The 18,943-nt window shown below is 37.2% G+C and overlaps 1 protein-coding gene across 8 annotated transcripts in view; it reads right to left on the bottom strand.

The window, feature by feature from the left end:
* Window positions 1–18,943, bottom strand: part of ULK4 (unc-51 like kinase 4) — a 240,153-nt gene that overhangs the window by 99,208 nt on the left and 122,002 nt on the right. Inside the window, exon 32 of one of the 8 annotated variants that reach the window (XM_082044447.1) lies at window positions 311–357. The exons of the other annotated variants lie outside the window; for them this stretch is intronic. Within the exon in view, the coding sequence (XP_081900573.1) occupies window positions 311–357 (47 nt within the window). The remainder of the gene's footprint in view (window positions 1–310; window positions 358–18,943) is intronic. 8 annotated transcript variants of the gene reach the window in all.

Raw genomic sequence — 18,943 nt, 5'->3', positions numbered from 1 at the left:
AAGCTGCAAAATAAAAACCTTTTGTTTACGGACCTTAAGTACTGTGTGTACCGTTTTCCAACTAAGGGGACCCATGAACCTGAGTCACTTCTCCCCCTGACTCAAACCTCTGGGCGGGATGTGACAACACCTTGGAGAGTCTCAAGTATCAGTGAGGCATTTGAACTGCAAAGTCATTTGGAAGCTGCAATCAGCCGTTAGACCCAGAAATTTCCATACTGAAATATTAATTTCTCAGACTTGATTTGTCAGCGTTAATTAAATACTAGTTCTCAAACAACTTCAGAATGACAGATACCAATCAACTGACATTTTTTTCCACATGGATTTTGTTTTGATGTAAAAACCACTTTGCCACTACAAGAAAATAAGTTGAGATGAGTTTGGGGAATTCACTGGTGACATTTTTAATTTAGGGAACATAGATTCATTAAACTTATCCAAAGGATCGTATTAAAATTTTTGACTGGAAAAGGTTTGAAGGGTTCAGAATAGAATTTCTGCTTAAAATCATAAGAAGAGACATATGCTGAATAGGGTACAAAGTTAAGGCGCTCAGGATACTGAAAATTTAGTTTCAAGTTGTTGCCAGATAGGCCAAAAGACCTGACCATGAGGCCTATGAGAAACTTAAAACTAGGCAAATAATAAATGAGTTGTCTAGCAGCAATTAACTTTTAATTGTAAAACAAAACCCATCTGGTAATTGAGAAGTCAACCATGGACAGCTGAGTATCTATTGTTTATTGCCAAATTTTGTGGATGTCCTTAACCTAAACTTTGCTCATTATAATATCATTTTAATATTATACAAAACCACTCCTCATCATCAAAGCCTACCCACCTCCAGGAGAACACCCTTACTCACTGACCATGCACAGTAAGAATAGTTTTATGTAACTTGTATGCAAATATTGTAACCAATCAGCCCCACAGGACTGCCCTGAAGGTGTGTGTACAGTGATAAGATTTTGTATAAATGACTGAGACTTTTGTATTGCTAGTATGCTAGTTTGATCTAGCATCCAGACTTGTACAACTCTGTGATCAAATCAATATCTCATCTCATCTCTGTGTGCAGAACTTGGCTCACTTGCATGTAAAGAACCTTGTTTTAGGGACAACAAAGTCTGCTGGAATTGGGCTGTGCAGAGATTTGAACACTGGTCTCCTTAACTCTGCATTCCTGAATCCATCATCAACTGTTAAGGAATGGGTCTTTGTCTCTTCTCCTTTCTCTGTAGCTGAGTAGTTGTTAAATTAGCAGCTGAAAGGACAAATTGAGACTGACTCAACGATTATACTGCTTACTGAGGTGTGCAAGATAAAGCTTGAAATACCTTTCCTGACATTTTCCCTAACAACTGGAAAAAACAAACTGAGGAAAGACCAGACTTTTCTGGGGAAGCAGAAAGAGATGGGGAAAAATATCCATTGTCCCTCTCAATCTCAAATTGAATGTATTATTCTTCATAGTCACAGACTTAAACTCAGCGGTGCCGAAGAAAAAGGTGTTGAACTAGAAGCTATGGGCTGACAAAGAAACACAGAGAAATCGAACCTGTCTGAATGAGGAAAATATGCTTTTTCCCTACTATAATTTAGTTGGGCTGAGGGCATATATAGCCACGCTGTCAGAAGTGGCACGAAAAATAAATTTATCTGCTTAATTTTTGGTTTTCACCCTTTCCTGTATGCTTTCTACCCCAAAAATACTATTTAGGTGGAAATGAATTGTTTTTTCACACATCCAGCTTTACTCAATGTGTAAATAGAGAGAATGTTGATGACTAATTTATTCAAATTATATTAAACTTGAAAACAAAGAAGGGCTGTCAATGTCCAAAGAAAGCATCTGCTGAGTCTTCTATTAATAGATTCATGGTGTAGTCTCATTACTTTTGGCATCTTCTCTCTCTCTCTCTACATATATATATTTTTGGGGGAGGGGGTGGATTATCTGTGTAGTTAATTGCTAGTCTGAAAAACATTAAGAAATTATCTTTTTTCTTTTTTCTTTTTTTTTTAAGGCAGCCTGTTCATCTCAATCTTGGACACCTGTTCATAGAGGTTTTGCATTTAGCAAACAAACATACTCAACAATCAGACTTTATCAGCTACCAAGACGTCACTCAGCTTGAAGTACACATACTACTGCATACAGATGTCCTAGCAAATTCATCTCCCAGCCTTTCCCCACTCAAGTTATTCCTATATCTTTCGTTAGTTTATACCACAACACAATGCCACGAGGCAGGCAACAGGGGAGAGCTACCATTTTCGTCCATGAAGAGACTGGCAGAAGTGCTGAAGCGTAATTCAGCCAGCATTATTATCCCATGAGATAGAGTGCATCTCTCATGTTCCTGTCTTGAGCTTGGATAGACAAGCAATTATGCTCTAAGCAACCATATTCCTACCATAACATAAGGCAAACGAGGCAAGAGAAATTATGAACTGATTGCTGCAAGTGAAAATTCTATTTAGCAAAACACTGTGTTTATTAACTGTAAATAAAAAATGTTAAGTAACTCTGCTTATCATGACAGTGTTTTTCGTGGTGTTATGCTCAACAAATATTAACTCTCAACACAAAAGTTGTTTGCTTAGGAGTGACATTCATATATACTCTAAAGAAATATTACAGGGAGATTTTATTTAGCATTATTTTTCTTTGCTTAATATTCATGGTCAAAACAAGACAGTCCATGATTGGCCCAACAACTCCCTTACAAATCCCCAGCCTCCTCCCCTCCTTCTGACATCGCAGAAGGTTACAGAATTGGGTATCTCCTCCATTTTAGCAGTATTGTTTCCAGATGACTGAACACTGAAAAAAAGTATAATGGATGTTAAACTCAAATACATGTTTGATTAGGTTTATTTTGTTTTGGTTTGTTTGTTTTCTAATCAGTTAGTTACGGACCATGAACATTAGCAAACCTTTACTGTAATCCAATTATTAAATACTTACAAATCCAGGAACTGAAAAACATTCTAGGTATATTACAACATCTCTGAAATATAGGAATAGGGTATATGGGTAAACTACCTCTTCTTCTATGAATTAGTGGTATATAACCTCTGCTCTCAACTCGAGCTCAAGTTAATGTTCCCTGCTAAACAGTATGTGTACTACACAAACACTTCCATACCTCATGTATCACAGTGTTATCTTGGCACCCATTCAAGAACTCAAGGATTAATTTGGTTTTTTTTCTTATGCCAAGCTGTGTATATAAAGTCCAAGAATAAAAAGAACTAGGGTAAAAGTGAAAAAAAAAAAAAAAAATCAGTGATCTGGATAGAACTGAACTATCATATGGGGACAGAGATTCAGAATTTGAAGGCAAGATTACAATTCATAATAGTCCTAAAAGTGTGTGTGCCCCAGCGATTAAAACACTCCTAAGTGGATTTGATACACATAATTTAGTTAAATAAGACCTGAAGTATTTGTTACCTCTCTTAATGTCAGTTTAAAAAAATAAGTATTTGTGAAATCCAGGCCTAAAAAAATGTAGTGTTCTTAGCCACCAAAAATCTCACTACTCTCAGAGAAACAAGACAGGTCCTAAGAGCCACATTTGGAAACGTTTGGAAGGAACGATTTGGATTCATAGCCAGATGGGTTCTAAATTGGAACAAATTAAGAAAAAAAAAAAAGTACATGTTCTTATTCTATCTAAATACTAGAATAATGCTTTCTCTTGTACACACAACAGGAAGGAAGCTTACTCGTATCCAAAAATCTCTGACAAAGATCTGATCCACTCATCAGCCTAACCTGGTGTCTAACAAACAAGCCACCAACCTTATTCTTTAATCAAATTCTATGCAAGGTTAACACAATTTTCCTCTATTGCTGTCTACCAGAAGGAATTGCAGGTAGTTAGGATGAAAAGCTTAAAGTAATAAATAAATCTAGAGACTAAAAAGTCAGAACTTCAAGGTTAAATGATGGTACCTTCTCCTTGCTTAATTGCTCTAGGATGTTACTGCAGTTTCCAGACTCCACAGACTTGGCTTTTAAATTAGTTCTGCCTGTGGCAGGAGAACCAAAGATGGCATACACACCTTGGTTATGTTGGTCTAAGACATAAATTACATTTTTTTACCTTTCATCATGATGTTTATTTATTGCTTTGTTTTCTTTCTGTTTTGTATTTAATACTTAACCTGTAACCCTTGAAAAAGTGAACACAATGAAGTTCACTTTAGTAGGTCATGTTTCGGGTATGTAGTTTAGCAAAATACTTATGAAGTGACAGCCTCATTTTAGCTCTATAAAATACTGACAGCACGAATGCAACAGTCACAGAATTATATCCTCCAGCCACTGGATTTCATTGATACTGGAAGACAACAGTTTCCTTAGCCAGCAGTGACCTGCCAGTGATGCTTGACTACAAAGCAGCATCTGATCCAGAACTGAAAGAAGTAAAATGGAAAAATGACAGCTAACAAGAATGGTAGGAATAATAGTAACAGCAGTAATAATTACTATTAATATTCAAAACGTATTTGCAATATGATGTTTATAATAATACATATTTCTATACACTAATAGATTACTACTCTTACGCATTTAAAACAGTATCTAAATTAAAAGCGTAGATCTAGATTAAGTATAAGGAATTAATTATTTACTATGAAGTTGGTGAGCCACTGGAACAGTTTGCCCAGAGAAGTTACGGATGCTCCATCCCATGGCAGGGGGGTTAGAACTAGATCTTTAAAGGTTCCTTCCAACCCAAACCATTTTGATTCTTTGATTTAGTCACCTCAGTGACAACATCCATATTCTCACATAGCAGCTACTATTAAATGAAAGACACAGACATAAAAAGCACAAACAGTTCTCATCACCTGGAACATTCAGCTAGGAAAAGACAGAAAACAGAAATCACTTCACCGACTATATAAAAGTAAAGCACAATGAATTTTGGAATGTCCCAAGTCTTCCTCCCATGGTGGCAGTCTGAACAGTGCCAGGTAGTAGGCAGTTGGAAAAATTCATGGTTCAGATATACTCAGCACTAAAGGATGAGGACTTGGTACCCCACTGGTACGCCCTGGGACACTTTTTGTGCACTTGCCCTGCACAAGCAAAGCACCACTTCTGAAAACTCTCACTCTCTGTTGTTCTGAAGGCTGCTCTGGCAAATCAAAGAGGAGCCGGGGCACAACTTTGGGTTTAAAAGCTGGTCTTAACTTGAATCTACAAGAACACAAGGAAAGGACACCAATTCTGCTTCTCATAAGCATTTGCAAAGTAGTATCAGATGCCATGACTTAAAAGAAAGTATACCTCTTGCTGCTACATGGGATCTCACCCATATTTTATTCCACTTTATAGGAGATTAACAGAAGGATCAAAAGAATCAGAATGACTAACATCAGTAAAACAGGAAGCTCTTCTAAACCCGTCCTACTTCTTTCTCAAAGACAGAGGAAGTTATTCTGCATTTTATCGCTACTATTATTAACAATATGTTGAACACCATTTTTTTTTAATCTGCACATCTTCCCAGGTTAATCTCCAAATTATTTATTAGGTTTTATTTCTTCATAGTCTCATCCCATCTCTTACCCCCAAGTCATTTATATTTAGGTGTCTACATATTGATTCAAAAAATGAACTTTAGAAATACAGGCTTGAAAATTGGTATAGGCTACAAAAATGCATTCTAATTAATGTATGGACACATTCCAGTCATCAGTTTGTGTTTTCTTCAACCATAGTTTCAATTCGAACCTTCCTGCTTCTCATGGCTGTTAAGGAATTTATCTCCTGGAAACATGAGATACACTATGAAGGCATTGGAAACGTAGTGTCTTCAAATCCCAAAAGAATGATTTTTTTTTTCCCCCTTGTGTAGTTCATATGAGTAGTACACAGATACTAAATGATTATATGAGAATTTGTCAATGCCTTTAAAATGGGACAGGATACATTAAGAATATATACACGCACATAAATCTACATATACACACAGATTTTCTCATGGTTATTTTAACTATTACAGACAAAATTCAAATGAAACTATTCTAACAACACTGAAAAATGAATTACTTGAAAATCTACATTTTTTCAAAACAGAGCTAGATTTCTCATTCCCTCAAATGCTCAAGACTTGAAAAAACAAGTGTTCCCAGTCTGCACTGACACACTCTCCAGGTTCTCACACTACCTGTACCCCACAGTGGTTCACTATCTCACATGAAGCATAGAGGGCTGAAGTTCTTCTATTTCTCCTAATTTTAAGTGAAAATTCAGATCAACAGAAGCCTCTGCTATGAGGAAAATTTAATATATACAAACTGAAGCAACTTCATCAGGAGACGGTGGGAGCTACCACTAAAACATTTTGCCTAGTAGTCAAAATACTTATTTTGAGCTTCAGAAACTCAGCATGAGCCATCCCTTCTGGGTGATTCTGAACTTGGGCTCTGCGCTCGCCCCTTCCCCTATGGCATTCCCCATTAACAGGCTCCTGATGACCATGAGGCCTGCCCTTCTCCTCAGCCTCCCTCGCCACTTTGTGCAGAAATTTCACCCTGAACACAAAAAACCTTTCTTGGTGAAAGCTACATCCAAGTTAGAAATGATATAATGAAACACTGAAACAAACCAACTATCTCCTCCCTCAAATAAGACACTTGAGTCCTGAAAACCACAGAGCCATGACTGGTTCCTCTCAGCAAGGTACCACTACTCTGCCCAAGTTGTCTACTAACAAAGAGCAGTTATGTTCTTATATGAACTGAAAAGGAGATGGATGCTTTTAGATCAAAGTAGCATTCTGATGCTGAGGGAGGCATAAAATATAATTGAGAACTACATTTATCGTCACTAGAGGCTAGACAGAAATTTTAGCCAGTATACAATGTCATGCAATGTGCTATTGCACTGTAAAAGGAAAGAATAAAATTGTTTTAAAAAACTGGACCAGTGGATTAAGATAGCATCAAAACATGTTTTATATTAACTGCTTAAAATATTAACTTGGTTATAACGTGGATTCCTAGTAATAACTAAAGGAGTTAAGTTTTTAATTACTCATAATAAGCCATTTTACAGTTATTAAGGTAACTATACCAGTATTTTACTTCATTTCATTCAACCTATCCTCCCTGAATAGCTAGTCATACTGAAATATGTGTACAAAAGATGTGAGAGGGAATAAAAGGATGAAAGAGGAAAACAGCTAAAATATATCTGAAAAGCTGGTAACAGAAATTTTACAAAAGCCAGGGAGAGGAGAGTAGGGTATCATTAGCCATTTTCATATCCTAATGGAACATGCAAGTTTCAGTCTGTTACTAAGAGTGGGTCTGTGGCAAAGAGCCCAAATGAGGTCTGAGAAAGGATAATGTACCTTTAATGATTGAAATAGCAAGAAAATTAAATCTAATCATGTTTCATTAAGCATACTCTAGCTCCCATTTTTACTAAATTATTTTATTATGATTTCCCAACTGTCTGTTGAAATAACCTTTTACAGCAATTTAATTCACCATCATAAACAAGTCTCATTTCTCACAATGAAATCCCCCGGGATTAGTGAGAGGAGATGGATAAGCTAAAGCTTGCCAATCCTGCAGCCACTAAGGTAACCACTCAGGGAGACAAAGATTTTTGTTTTCCTATTTGTGGCTGAGATCATTAAGATATAATTAGAAATGTATTCATGAGTAATAGAGCGTCTGTTATGGAGATACCATTCGCCCAACAAGCATCTTCTATACCAGTCTTTAATAGGAAGGGCAGCAGGCATAATCCCCACTTCACTCTCTGGAGAGTTCTGCATTAAATGGACTGCATTAGACATCCCTCTCGCTCCCCCTTTTTTAATGGAATCTTATTCAGGCATCCAGTGTTTTCTCAGACTCCATTGTTACCATCAAAACTGCTTTCAGCAATATGCTCCTGCAGTGCCATCCAGATGTGAGCCCTAAAGACAGCTACGTGCAGTGCATTTAAATCCTGTTCCAGAACTTGTTACAGGGCAAGTAAATATGAAACTTCACAATATAGTAACAAATTAATTGGGTCGTTTACACAATAATCCTTGGCTTTCTGCAATAGTGAAAGGAGTTATTGACCCTGTATACTTCCTTTCTGCTTGCTGCATACTTTACTCATTTGAGTAAATTAACTGAAAGAAATCTGTTTTGTCCTTTTACATTATCTAAGTTTTTGCCAAACTCTGTATCAAATCACATGACATCACAATGGAGAATTAAAAGTAATGTCATCCACCAGAAAGTGCTTATGTATCTGTAATAGACATCAATTTATGGCTATCACTTAAACTGCAGAGTGAGAGCTGTCAGCTGCTGGATTTAGTATCATGATTTTTGAACAGGTTATTATTTTATTTGGTAGGCAGGCGTTTGAAATGAATCAAGTAAATGAAAAAGAAGGAAAACACTTCTAGGGTACAATTTTGTTTCCTATGCCTATATGTGTATGAAATAACTGCTTGCTCAAAGTAAGCAAGGGGCAGAAACTGACCCTTGTATTAATACAAACAGGGGACTTGAAAGACAAACATAAGAGAAAACAAAAGATACTACCAGGATATCAGCCGACTCTCTGAGATGATGCTACTCTTATAATTAGAAAGTTACAGTGGGTAAACCAAGATTGGATCATGGTAGGCTTCCTCTCTTTGCATATATTTGACTATAAATCTATTTTAGCAAAGCAATGATTTTTAAGCTTGCCTATAGAATTTTTTTAGAAAACAAAACATATTTAGAAACTGTGCATATAAGACAATGAGTAAATGACTACACTTAAAAACAGAAAGTTGAAAGCAGAATATTAAGATTTAAATTGTTGTGCTTTGTGGAAGACTGATATTCTAAAATCTAATTATCATCCCACAATATGAACCCTTCAGGAAGACATTAACATAAGGAATGTATTAAACATGACTGAAGCCCAACCAGGCAAATTTCTAGATAAATGATCAGAGTTCAGAAGCATAATGTGGAACTTGTGCCAGCCAGAAACCATTCAGGGACATTCAATGTTCTTTTACAAGCTCTATTGTGAAGCACACAATGGCTTATTACCTTAGTCATCAGAATGCAGCTGGTCAATAAACATTCAGTCAGCAACTGCCACATTCCTACACCAATATTTATTTAGATGAGATTAGGAGATATACCTCAGTCATTTGAGAGATGAGATAATGTCATAGTAAAATTCTGATCACAAGATCAATAACTCTTGTTCTGAAAAAGCATGCAACACAGCCTTACTTCAGTATGTATTTTTTCCTTAAATACTTTCTCCATCCTGATACTTGCATTTGCAAGCAGCAGTAAATTGGCAGACTGGTCTTAATCAGCCTGACAAACACAAAGTTTGGGACAAATTAGAGTTTGCTTTAATATTGCTTCTACAGCAAAAATATTAAAATATTTAAATGCAGAAATTAATCACCTTGGGTGAACATTTTCACTGATGCAGATTCATTTCTATATGACACATTTAAAATTTCTCATGAAATTCACACAAACTATATTAAGGTCAGGATTTCTCCCAGTAACTTCTAATTCATAGGGGACATAATTTGGTACTAGACTTGTCAAGTCTTGCTTTAGGAAGAATCATACTCTGCAGCACCCATGCTTCACATATTTGCAGGATTTGCTCCTTTTCATGAGGTCTCCACATGCCCTTTAGCTTGCTCTGTGATTTAGCGACTGGGCAAGCTGGGGTGGGAGAGAGGGGGGCAGGGTTGTACCCCAACCAGGCTGGAGCAACCAGCAGTTACAAACATGAGCAGCCCCGTCAGCTCCCCAAAGCTGTCATCCTCATCGCTCCCTCTTCCCCTGCTCACCATCAACTGACACGTAGCTCCTGGGACTAGACACATTTTTTCTCCTTGATGTCACACGGTCCAGTATGAAGGAACACTTATCAGGTCACAAAGACAGAGATTTCTAATGTAAATAATGCCATGTATATACATGTATGTTTATTTTATATATATACACTCATACACACACACATATATACGTGAATACTGCAAAATTACAAACTGATTATAGGAGAACTAAATAAAATGAAATGTGTCCAAGGTGTGGGTACTGCAAAACTGTAAGAATGAGGAAGAATCCTACAGAATGCAAGGTGAGATTTACCAGTTACTGATAAAAGTGGGGAAGGACAGAGGATGAAAGATAAATAATTTGTTTAATTTTATTCACAGCAGAATGAGCTACCAATTCAGAAGATTAACTGCTTTTGCTGCATTATTTAAATTAAAATGTACCTGAAAGGCAGCAAATGCTAAGGAACATTTGGAGGAAAGGGGTGTGACAGAAGTAATGTGGTTTCTTAAGATGATGATACCGGTTAAATCTCTAATTAAAAGAGAGTGCAATTATTCTTTTACCCATCCCAAATCACTTCCCAAATATTTCCTCTCTAATAAGTGTGAAAATTGTCCAATTATAATAACTGAGTGAAAAGAGCTTTAATGTAACACAAATCCCATGGAAATGTTCTATGTTAAACACTGAGAGCTCTGAAACTTCTTCACAGATAGAGGATCTGAGGGTACGGAGGGAGAGAGACTGCATCTGAAGTTGCACCTGAAACTTAATGTACATAAAATAATACAGATGTTGGGAAAAAGGTTCTAACTTCATATATGAACTAATAAACTCAGGTTAGGAAGGACAGCTTAATGAAAGCTCATCCACTCTTTGAATACTCTGCTCTGGTCCTGTATCTCAAAAATTATATGTGAAAATGGAAAATTTTCTAAGAAAGCAGCAAAACCCATCAAAAATGTGGAACAGCTTCCATTTAAAAATACTTAAGTAATTATGGCTTTGTACTCCAGAAAAGTGTTTTATCAAAATGAGGGGAAATACTTAGATTTATAAAATCACTGGTGTCATGATTGCATGAAAATCCATTGTTGGCTGACTTTTTGAATAAATGACATTTTTAAATAGAAAACATTATTTTAGTTATTTGTGAGTGTCATACTATTTGAAACATACCAGCTTTCTTTCAGAATAATTTTAGCATAGTAAAATAATTAATATTATACCAGCACCATTAAGCCCATAGTTTTATAATAGGTATTAATTGTAACCTGTCAATAATTCTCCTTAAACAAAAAAATAAGAAAACAAACCAAGCCATAACACATAATTCTTAGCATTAAAACTCCTAGGAGTACGTGTTCCGTTTTGCGGCCACCGTTTCCAGGATGTGTCTCTATAGTAAAATACACATACACACACTAAAAAAAAATTAAAAACACCAAAAAAAACACCATCACCACAAAAACACATTACAACAAATTACAGAACCTAATTACTTTTGGTATTCTCAAAAAAGCATTCTTGAGTAAGTGAAAAAGTACCTTTTTGTGCATGCTATTTGCTTAAGCATACGTATTTCATAACATATAAACAACGTAAATCCTAGTTAGAAATACTAGGATAAAACTTATGTTAGGAAATGAAGAGAAAAATTCAGGATATGCCTACTGAAAATCTCACACTTAGATGGATCAGGATGCAACTTCAAAACAGGAATGGATATTTTTTTTAATCATTATTATTACCTTTCTTAATCAAGAAGAAATTTCCAAAACATTTTTAAAGTCAGGTACAATTAGAATTACTGAGTAAACCCTGCTAGAGTTGAAAGACTGAAACAGAGCTTGATATTAAATATTGTATATTTTGTAACTAATGTAACTAAAAATAAGAACTTTGTGCTCAAAACAATTTCTGAATTCTCAGAATTGCTGTTTACTTATAACTCATGTACTCATTAATACCAACATATTTGCATCCAACCAAATAAACAGCACAGACTAAAAATTAACCTCATAACTCAAAACTAATACCGTGTACTTCTAACCTGCTAATTTCGCTAAGAAATAACTGTTTCTTGAGAAAAGTCGTTCTGTACAAGTCATAAAAAATAATCTGGTTTCTCATACAAAAGTAGGAATGCTAAGACAAACTTCCACAGCCAATCTCTAAAAAATTACAAAATCGAAAAGTTTCCAGGCATGCATTTTCAGTATATAAAGCAGAATATGACTCGGTTCAAGCTAAAATTCTGCCTACCCCAATGACTTATCTAAAACACCTGACAACAGAAGAAGCCCAACAAGTACAAGACAGGTATCCAGAACACTTTCCACAGCCTCAGGGAATTTACAGCCCAAGGACATAGAGCCAGAAACAGATCTTTTGGCCATACCAGCTCTCAATGGATTTTTCTTCCATTAATTTCTCCAGTCTCCTTTTAAACTCAAGTAAACCCAGGACCCTATGGCACAGAGGTCACAGCTGAACTTAACCCTACAGGAAGCAGTATCACCCTTTGTCGGTTTTTAAGATGCCAATTGCAAGTTTTCTTTACTTCTGATAGTTCTTATATTACAAGGTACAGTGAACAGCTATGCCATTCCCCTCGCATGAGCCACTCATGACTGTGTGCTGCTATCATACTTACCTCTCAATCATTGCCTTCCAGATTAAAGCATATGGAAGATTAATCTCTTCTACAGCAGCCATTCGAGACCTTTGATCATCTGTATCTCTTGTCTTTGTATTTTTTGCAGTTCTACTATAACCTTTTTGAGATGGGAAACCCATGGATTAATGTAGCATAATGTTTTTTCTGCTTATGATTGTTATAATTCCTCTTAGGATTTATGACATTGTTTGCTTTTCTGATCAGGACGAATGATTAATCAGACGTTTTTATTGGACTACATTTCTATCTAACCATGATATCTTATTCCCAAGTGATAATGGCAACACATCTTGCATTTCTGTGTATGTAGAGTTGGGTCTGTTGACAGCAGACACATTGTGCAATACTTCAGAACACATACAGGTTTCATGTGCTTTTAAAAGGAGTGCAAATTAAACTGAAAGCGAGTAGGATTAGGTGTCAAAAAAACTTGTAAGGATCTTAATTACATGGATACTTACAAGATCCCAAAGGCTATGTACAAAACTTTTATCAGAAGGCTCCAATCAAGTGTGATGAAAGAATATCTGAAAGCTAAACAGCTTTATGGCCAAACAAACACACACCATCACAAACAAAAAAACCAATGCAAAAACCGTTGAAGACAGCGGGGGAACCTTGATCCAGAAACTCTGCACTGTGTGAACTCTGTAAGATCTTGAAACATCTCACTTTTGCAGAAAATCTTGAGTGGAAGAAACCATGAGTACCAATTGTGTGTCTGCGCAGTCTAAGAGTGATCCATGGTGATGGCCGGTCCTGCTCTTTCATTCTGGCTGTTGGTGACATCCATCATCAAGGACCAGAAGTTCAATACCCTTCTGCCTAAAGTTCCCAAGACTGACAGACTGATCTGATGACTGAAATTAAATTCCTGGTACAATGTTCAGTGACCACAGAACAAGGTCAAACTCTTCTCTTTCGGTCTAAAATGTGGGAACATGAACAAAATTATTCCTGACAAGAGTGGACTAGACAGAAGAACACACTATAAAATGAAGTACTGGACACTACTATTTAAAGCTATATGCATATATATGTATTTAACAGATTATTCTTCTCCAAAATGCTACAAAAATCTTCGTTCAGTACATATTTCAAATATTCTACAAATCTCAACTGTTCCAAAGGTGACAGAGTTAAAAATAAAGGTGTTAGTTAACATCTAAGTACACTTGTTTTCCATATAGTTTTAGAAGAATTTTGTCCAGTTTTCCAAGACAAATTTAATAGCACCAGCTTTATCGTCAGGTGCAAAGCTGACATTAACATGTTCCCTAAAAACAGTGCAGCTCTGACCTTTAAGTAAAAATATACTAATTAGCACAACATTATGTCTTTGGTCCTAAATTCTCCACAGCGGTATTCAAATTACCCAAAAGTCTCATATATATGCCACTTAATTTAAAAAATAGTTCAGAACACTGCTCAAAAACCACAGAAGCAAGACTCATATTTAAGGTACCTTGCATAATGTTGAAGATTATTGCCAGACAAAACAAGCTGTCAGAAACACTCAGACTTTATACATCCAGCCAGCCAACCCTTACCTAAGTCTGGCTTGGATTCGGTTCATAAAAGAACACCCCCATGCAGTATAAAATGTAGCTGGCTCAGATAAGGGAGAAATGGAAGCAGAGCCAAGTCAGCTGAATAAGCATTCAGTCCATCCACCCTGCTTACTTAAAGCTCAAAGCATACAAGGAATTAGTGAGCAGGAAACAGATTAGGAGCTCAGAAACCCAGACTCACCTGGGACACTACTAACTTGGATCCTAAAGAGTTAACTTATCTAAGTACAGGTAGGACACAGTGAATGATGGGTACCATGCTAGGAGACAGGGTAGTTTTTGTGGTTGGTTGGTTTTAAGGAAGATAGACTGGATTAGGCCAATGAACAGATATGATAGAAGGCACCTTTGGACACCTCTAGTCTAATTCCTTACTCGGAGCAGTCCTGTCAAAGCAGGCTGACTCAGTGCTGCATCCAGTTGAGTTTTAAGAGTCCCCAAGGATGGAGATGCTACAACATCTCTGGGCCTTTGTTCCAGTGTTTGACCTCGCCCCTCACAACAAAAAGTTTCTTCCTATATCAAGCTGCAGTTTCCGATCTTCCAACTTGCATTCACCCTCTTGTCCTTCCATTGTGCACTGCTGAGACAAGTCAGGGTTCATCTTCTTTGTTCTGTTCCATGAGGTAACTACAGACAAGAATAAGATCCCCCCGCAAGCCTCCTTTGTAAAAGTTGCATGAAACCCATTCTCTTAGCCTTTCCATGTCTGCTGTGTGCTCCAGGCCCCCAGTCATCAGGGTGTATATACACTGGGCTACCTCCAAGATATCAGAGGTTCAGGGTAAGCACTATTACAGTCATTTCGAGATACTTAAAATTCTTCTCTGAACACAGTGTTTAAACAAACTCGTATTCCTAATCCGTTCAGCCTTCCAAGAAAAAAATAACTTTTAAAATTTGTTCAGAATAAGCACTATTACAGCCTTCGTAATAGAGGGGATTTGGGGAAGCACCAATTACCAGGGTCCAGCAAGGTCCAAAGACAACAGGTAATCCTCTAGCTATAGGAGGAACTCTAGTGGATTTTGAGCAAGAGCCAAGGAGCGCCATGCAGGAATAAGTAGATGTTCCACCCTTTGCAGGCATGGAGACTTTTGGAAAACTGTTGTGTTGGATCCTAAGTAAACCCCTGAAGGGATCGCATGAGCTCCATGCTCCATACCATAACACTGGACAAATATTACGGTTGTAGTTATTTGCCAAATGTTTTGAAGAGAGTTTAAACTGTGTCATCACCATGCATCTCTGTAACACTGGGCTGTTTGTCTCAACCAGCAGATGAAGCAAAAAGAACAGAGGCCTCAGATGGGCTATAAGTCACTTTGAAGCAACACTGTGAAATGTTCTTGGGACAGTCAGAGCACTGAAGTGATAAAAAGAGATCTGCCCATGCAATGCACAACAGCGTTTGTTACTCTGCAACAACTTTTTCTTTGAAATGCATTATAAAAACATTCCCTTTCAAAAGACAACTTGTAAGACGTCATTATCCTAATACACAAAACAACCATCCACTTTTGATTAGTTCAGAAACATTTTATAAAAATAACCCTCCACAAAAATAGTATCCTTGCCTGCTTACTGAAGACCAGTAAAATAAAACACTAACAGTAAGATCAAAGAAATGAAAATCAGTCACAACATCATAAAACTCAGAAATGTGTTCTAGTATCAGCAGTAATCATGGTCACTAATTCTGTAAAGCACAGACCTACAACACTTCATTACTTATTTGTGATTTTCTTTTCCAGAATGTTACAGCTAGTTTTAAAAACTTAGTGTCTTTTAGACTCATGTTTATTATCTGCAAAATTTTTGACTTCTAGAACAGAAAAAAAACCCACACCACATAAGAATATTGTTTTTATATGAGGTTTCTTATGTCCCTTAGCACTGAATATAAAACAGTTACGTAGCATACACACTAAAATATTAGTGTCTAGCAACAGAAAGCAATTCCTTTAAAATGCAAATAGATTAATTTCCTTCCAATAAAAGACATAATGCTGTCACAAATACTGTAGACTCCATTTCTCTCTCAGAATCTGTGCTGGTTTGACTGAAATTGAGTTAATTTTTTTATGTAGTTAGAAACATTTCACCCTGCGATAAAGTTTATGTTTTCTCCAAGTAGCTTGCCAGCATTTGGGATTTCGTATGAAAATAATGTAAGAAATCATACGAATCTTGGCTGTTGCCAAGGAGACAAAGTACTTTCCAACTGCCCAGCAACAGGTGCAAGATAGCACCAGGTAGGAGCAGATCCAGGACAGCTGACCCAAACTGTCCAACCGGAGTATCCCACACCATGAACATCATGCTCCATATATAAACAGGACATTTCCAGGGACAGCCCTTTTCCTCGATAGCTGCCATGTGGGAGGGCTCCCACTTTGTTTCCCACTGACATTCATTGCTGTGAGTGCGTGTTCCAGTGGCTTAGTATTGCTCTGTATCACTCTTATTAGTATTCTGTTAAATCTGTATCCATTTCAACCTACGAGCCTTTCTTTTCCCTTTTTTCCTTCCTCAGGGAGAAGAGAGTGAGTGCAGCTGTGCAGTGTTTTGGCTACTGCCCAGGGCTAAACAGTAATAGAAGTGGAGCTTCAGGTGATTTTGTAAACATTTTTACTCCCTCCCCTAACAGGAACACTGGTTCAAAGTAACTTTCCAGAGACAAAAAAGAATGATAGAAGGATATGCTTTAGTAATATATTCTCCTTTACAGAAGTTATTTTGTTATGCACAATATCAATTTATAACATTTAAATGATTTAAAGCATGGCTCTACTTCCCCTCATAGATTTGTCTTTTTCCACCAGCAATCCTACTGGTGATAGGTCTACACAGATGTATAGTCATAAAATAGGCTGCTCATATTTACTTAGAATTTGTACAGTGCCTCTCATAACACAATCTGAATATCTTCTAAATCCTAATGAAATTATCATCCCTACATTCCTATGATACACATTTATAATTTAGATATTACCTAACCATAAAGAAAATTCATTAAAGAATTATGCTTGAATAAAGTCTAGCTGGGACTCTAAACAGGCCTGTCAGAATTATGAGCACCCATTTCGGATAGTTTTGTAAGAGTAAATGTATTTGTCAGACACAAGAAGGTTAGAAGCACACTGAGTATATCTGAAAAAGAAGGGGTATACAATTTGCCCAAGGTCAAGAAGAGGTGTGGATCACCAGCAGGAATAGGAAGCAGTGCCTCAGTTCTCTCAGTACTCTGCCAACAAGGTCATTCTTCATCCCACAAATCATGTGATTCAGGTAAACAAAAAAGCCTGAAAACCTCAAAACCTCTTCTCAAATTCTGTCTTTTGTAACAAATGCACAGTTAACTACTATCATTATTATCCCAATAGAAAGAAAGTTGAATTAAACTAGTCAAAACTATCTGAATCGAGCAATCCTACAAGAACAGCTGAAAAATCAGCTACTAACACCACTCAGAAAAATAACACAAAACCCCAACAACAATAATTTTCTCAAGGTAATGGAGGGAAAGTAAATCATTCCGTATCTGTTTAAAGCTAGCAGATGTTAAAAGGAACTTTGCAGAAAGTTTTCAAAATTAAACATGCAAAAAATTTGATGATACAGTATTTTCTTTATTATCTCAAGCTCATGATATTCATAAAAAGATGACAAAAGAAGTGGCATACTTCACCTTGGAGGTATTTGGCACCCCTTCAAATAAGCAGCATGTGCTTTCTCCCAGAAAATGTTCCCATCACTTGCAACACTCCAGTTTCAGCCCTTTCCATGAGATTTCTTCAAACTACATCAGCCTTTTGCAAGCATAGGAAGACATCCATACATTGTGAAGACATCTTCTGCTTTGAGCTTTCTGGGGAACACAAGGCAGCATGGCTGCAGCAGCTAACTGGTAACTGGCCATGTATTTATTAAGTTTCATAGAAGGTTTTGCACTTTCTAAGTCCTCTGTTGCCGCACCCACATAACTATTATGACATTAGCTAAGCTACTGGTTCAAAGTTAGCTGGAAACATCTTCAGGAACTGCTGCCACATGCTGACCACAGCACAGACAAGCTTTAAGCTTTGTGGTTATAGCAACCATGTTGAAAGTCTACCATAAGTGACAATGATATTGAAAAAGTCAAATCTTTCTCCTATTAACATTTGTAGCAAAACGCCTATGAAAAGGAAACTTTTGTTGACCTTTTTGTTGGAGGACAAGAGGACATAGAGCAGCCTCATGGACAGAGAGCTGGTGATTTGGGTTGATGGCAAGTTGAGTATGAGTCAACAGTGTCCCCTGGCAGCAAAAAGGGCCAACTGAGTCCTGGGGCACATCAAGCACAGCACAGCCCGCTGGTTGCAGGAGGTGATTGTCCCACCCTACACTGCACTCCTGCAGCACAGCCTCAAGTGCTGCGTGCAGTTTTGGGTGCCTCAAAATAAAGACACCAAACTAATAGAGTGTGTCCAAAGTAGGGAGACAAAATGCTGAAAGGTCTCTAGGGCAAGATTTATGAGGTGCATCTGAGGTCACTTGGTTTGTTCAGCTTGGAGAAGAGAAGGCTGAGGGGTGACCTCATTGCCATCAAGGTCTCCTCTCTCTGGTGACCAGCGATAAGACACAAGGAAATGGGAGGAAGCTGCATCATGGGAAATTCAGATTGGACAGTAGGAAAAGGTTCTTCACTGAGATGGCAGTCGGTCACTGGAACAGGCTTCTCAGGGAAGTGGTCCAGCATCAAGCCTGTCAGAATTCAAGAAACATCTGGACAACACTTTTAGTCACATGATTTAGTTTTAGGTAGTCCTGCAAGGAGCAGGGAGTTGGGCTT

This window comes from Streptopelia decaocto (genome assembly GCF_964273445.1).
Source record: "Streptopelia decaocto genome assembly, chromosome: 2".
Classification (NCBI taxonomy): Eukaryota; Metazoa; Chordata; class Aves; order Columbiformes; family Columbidae; genus Streptopelia; species Streptopelia decaocto.
This window is presented reverse-complemented; position numbering and strand designations above follow the sequence as displayed.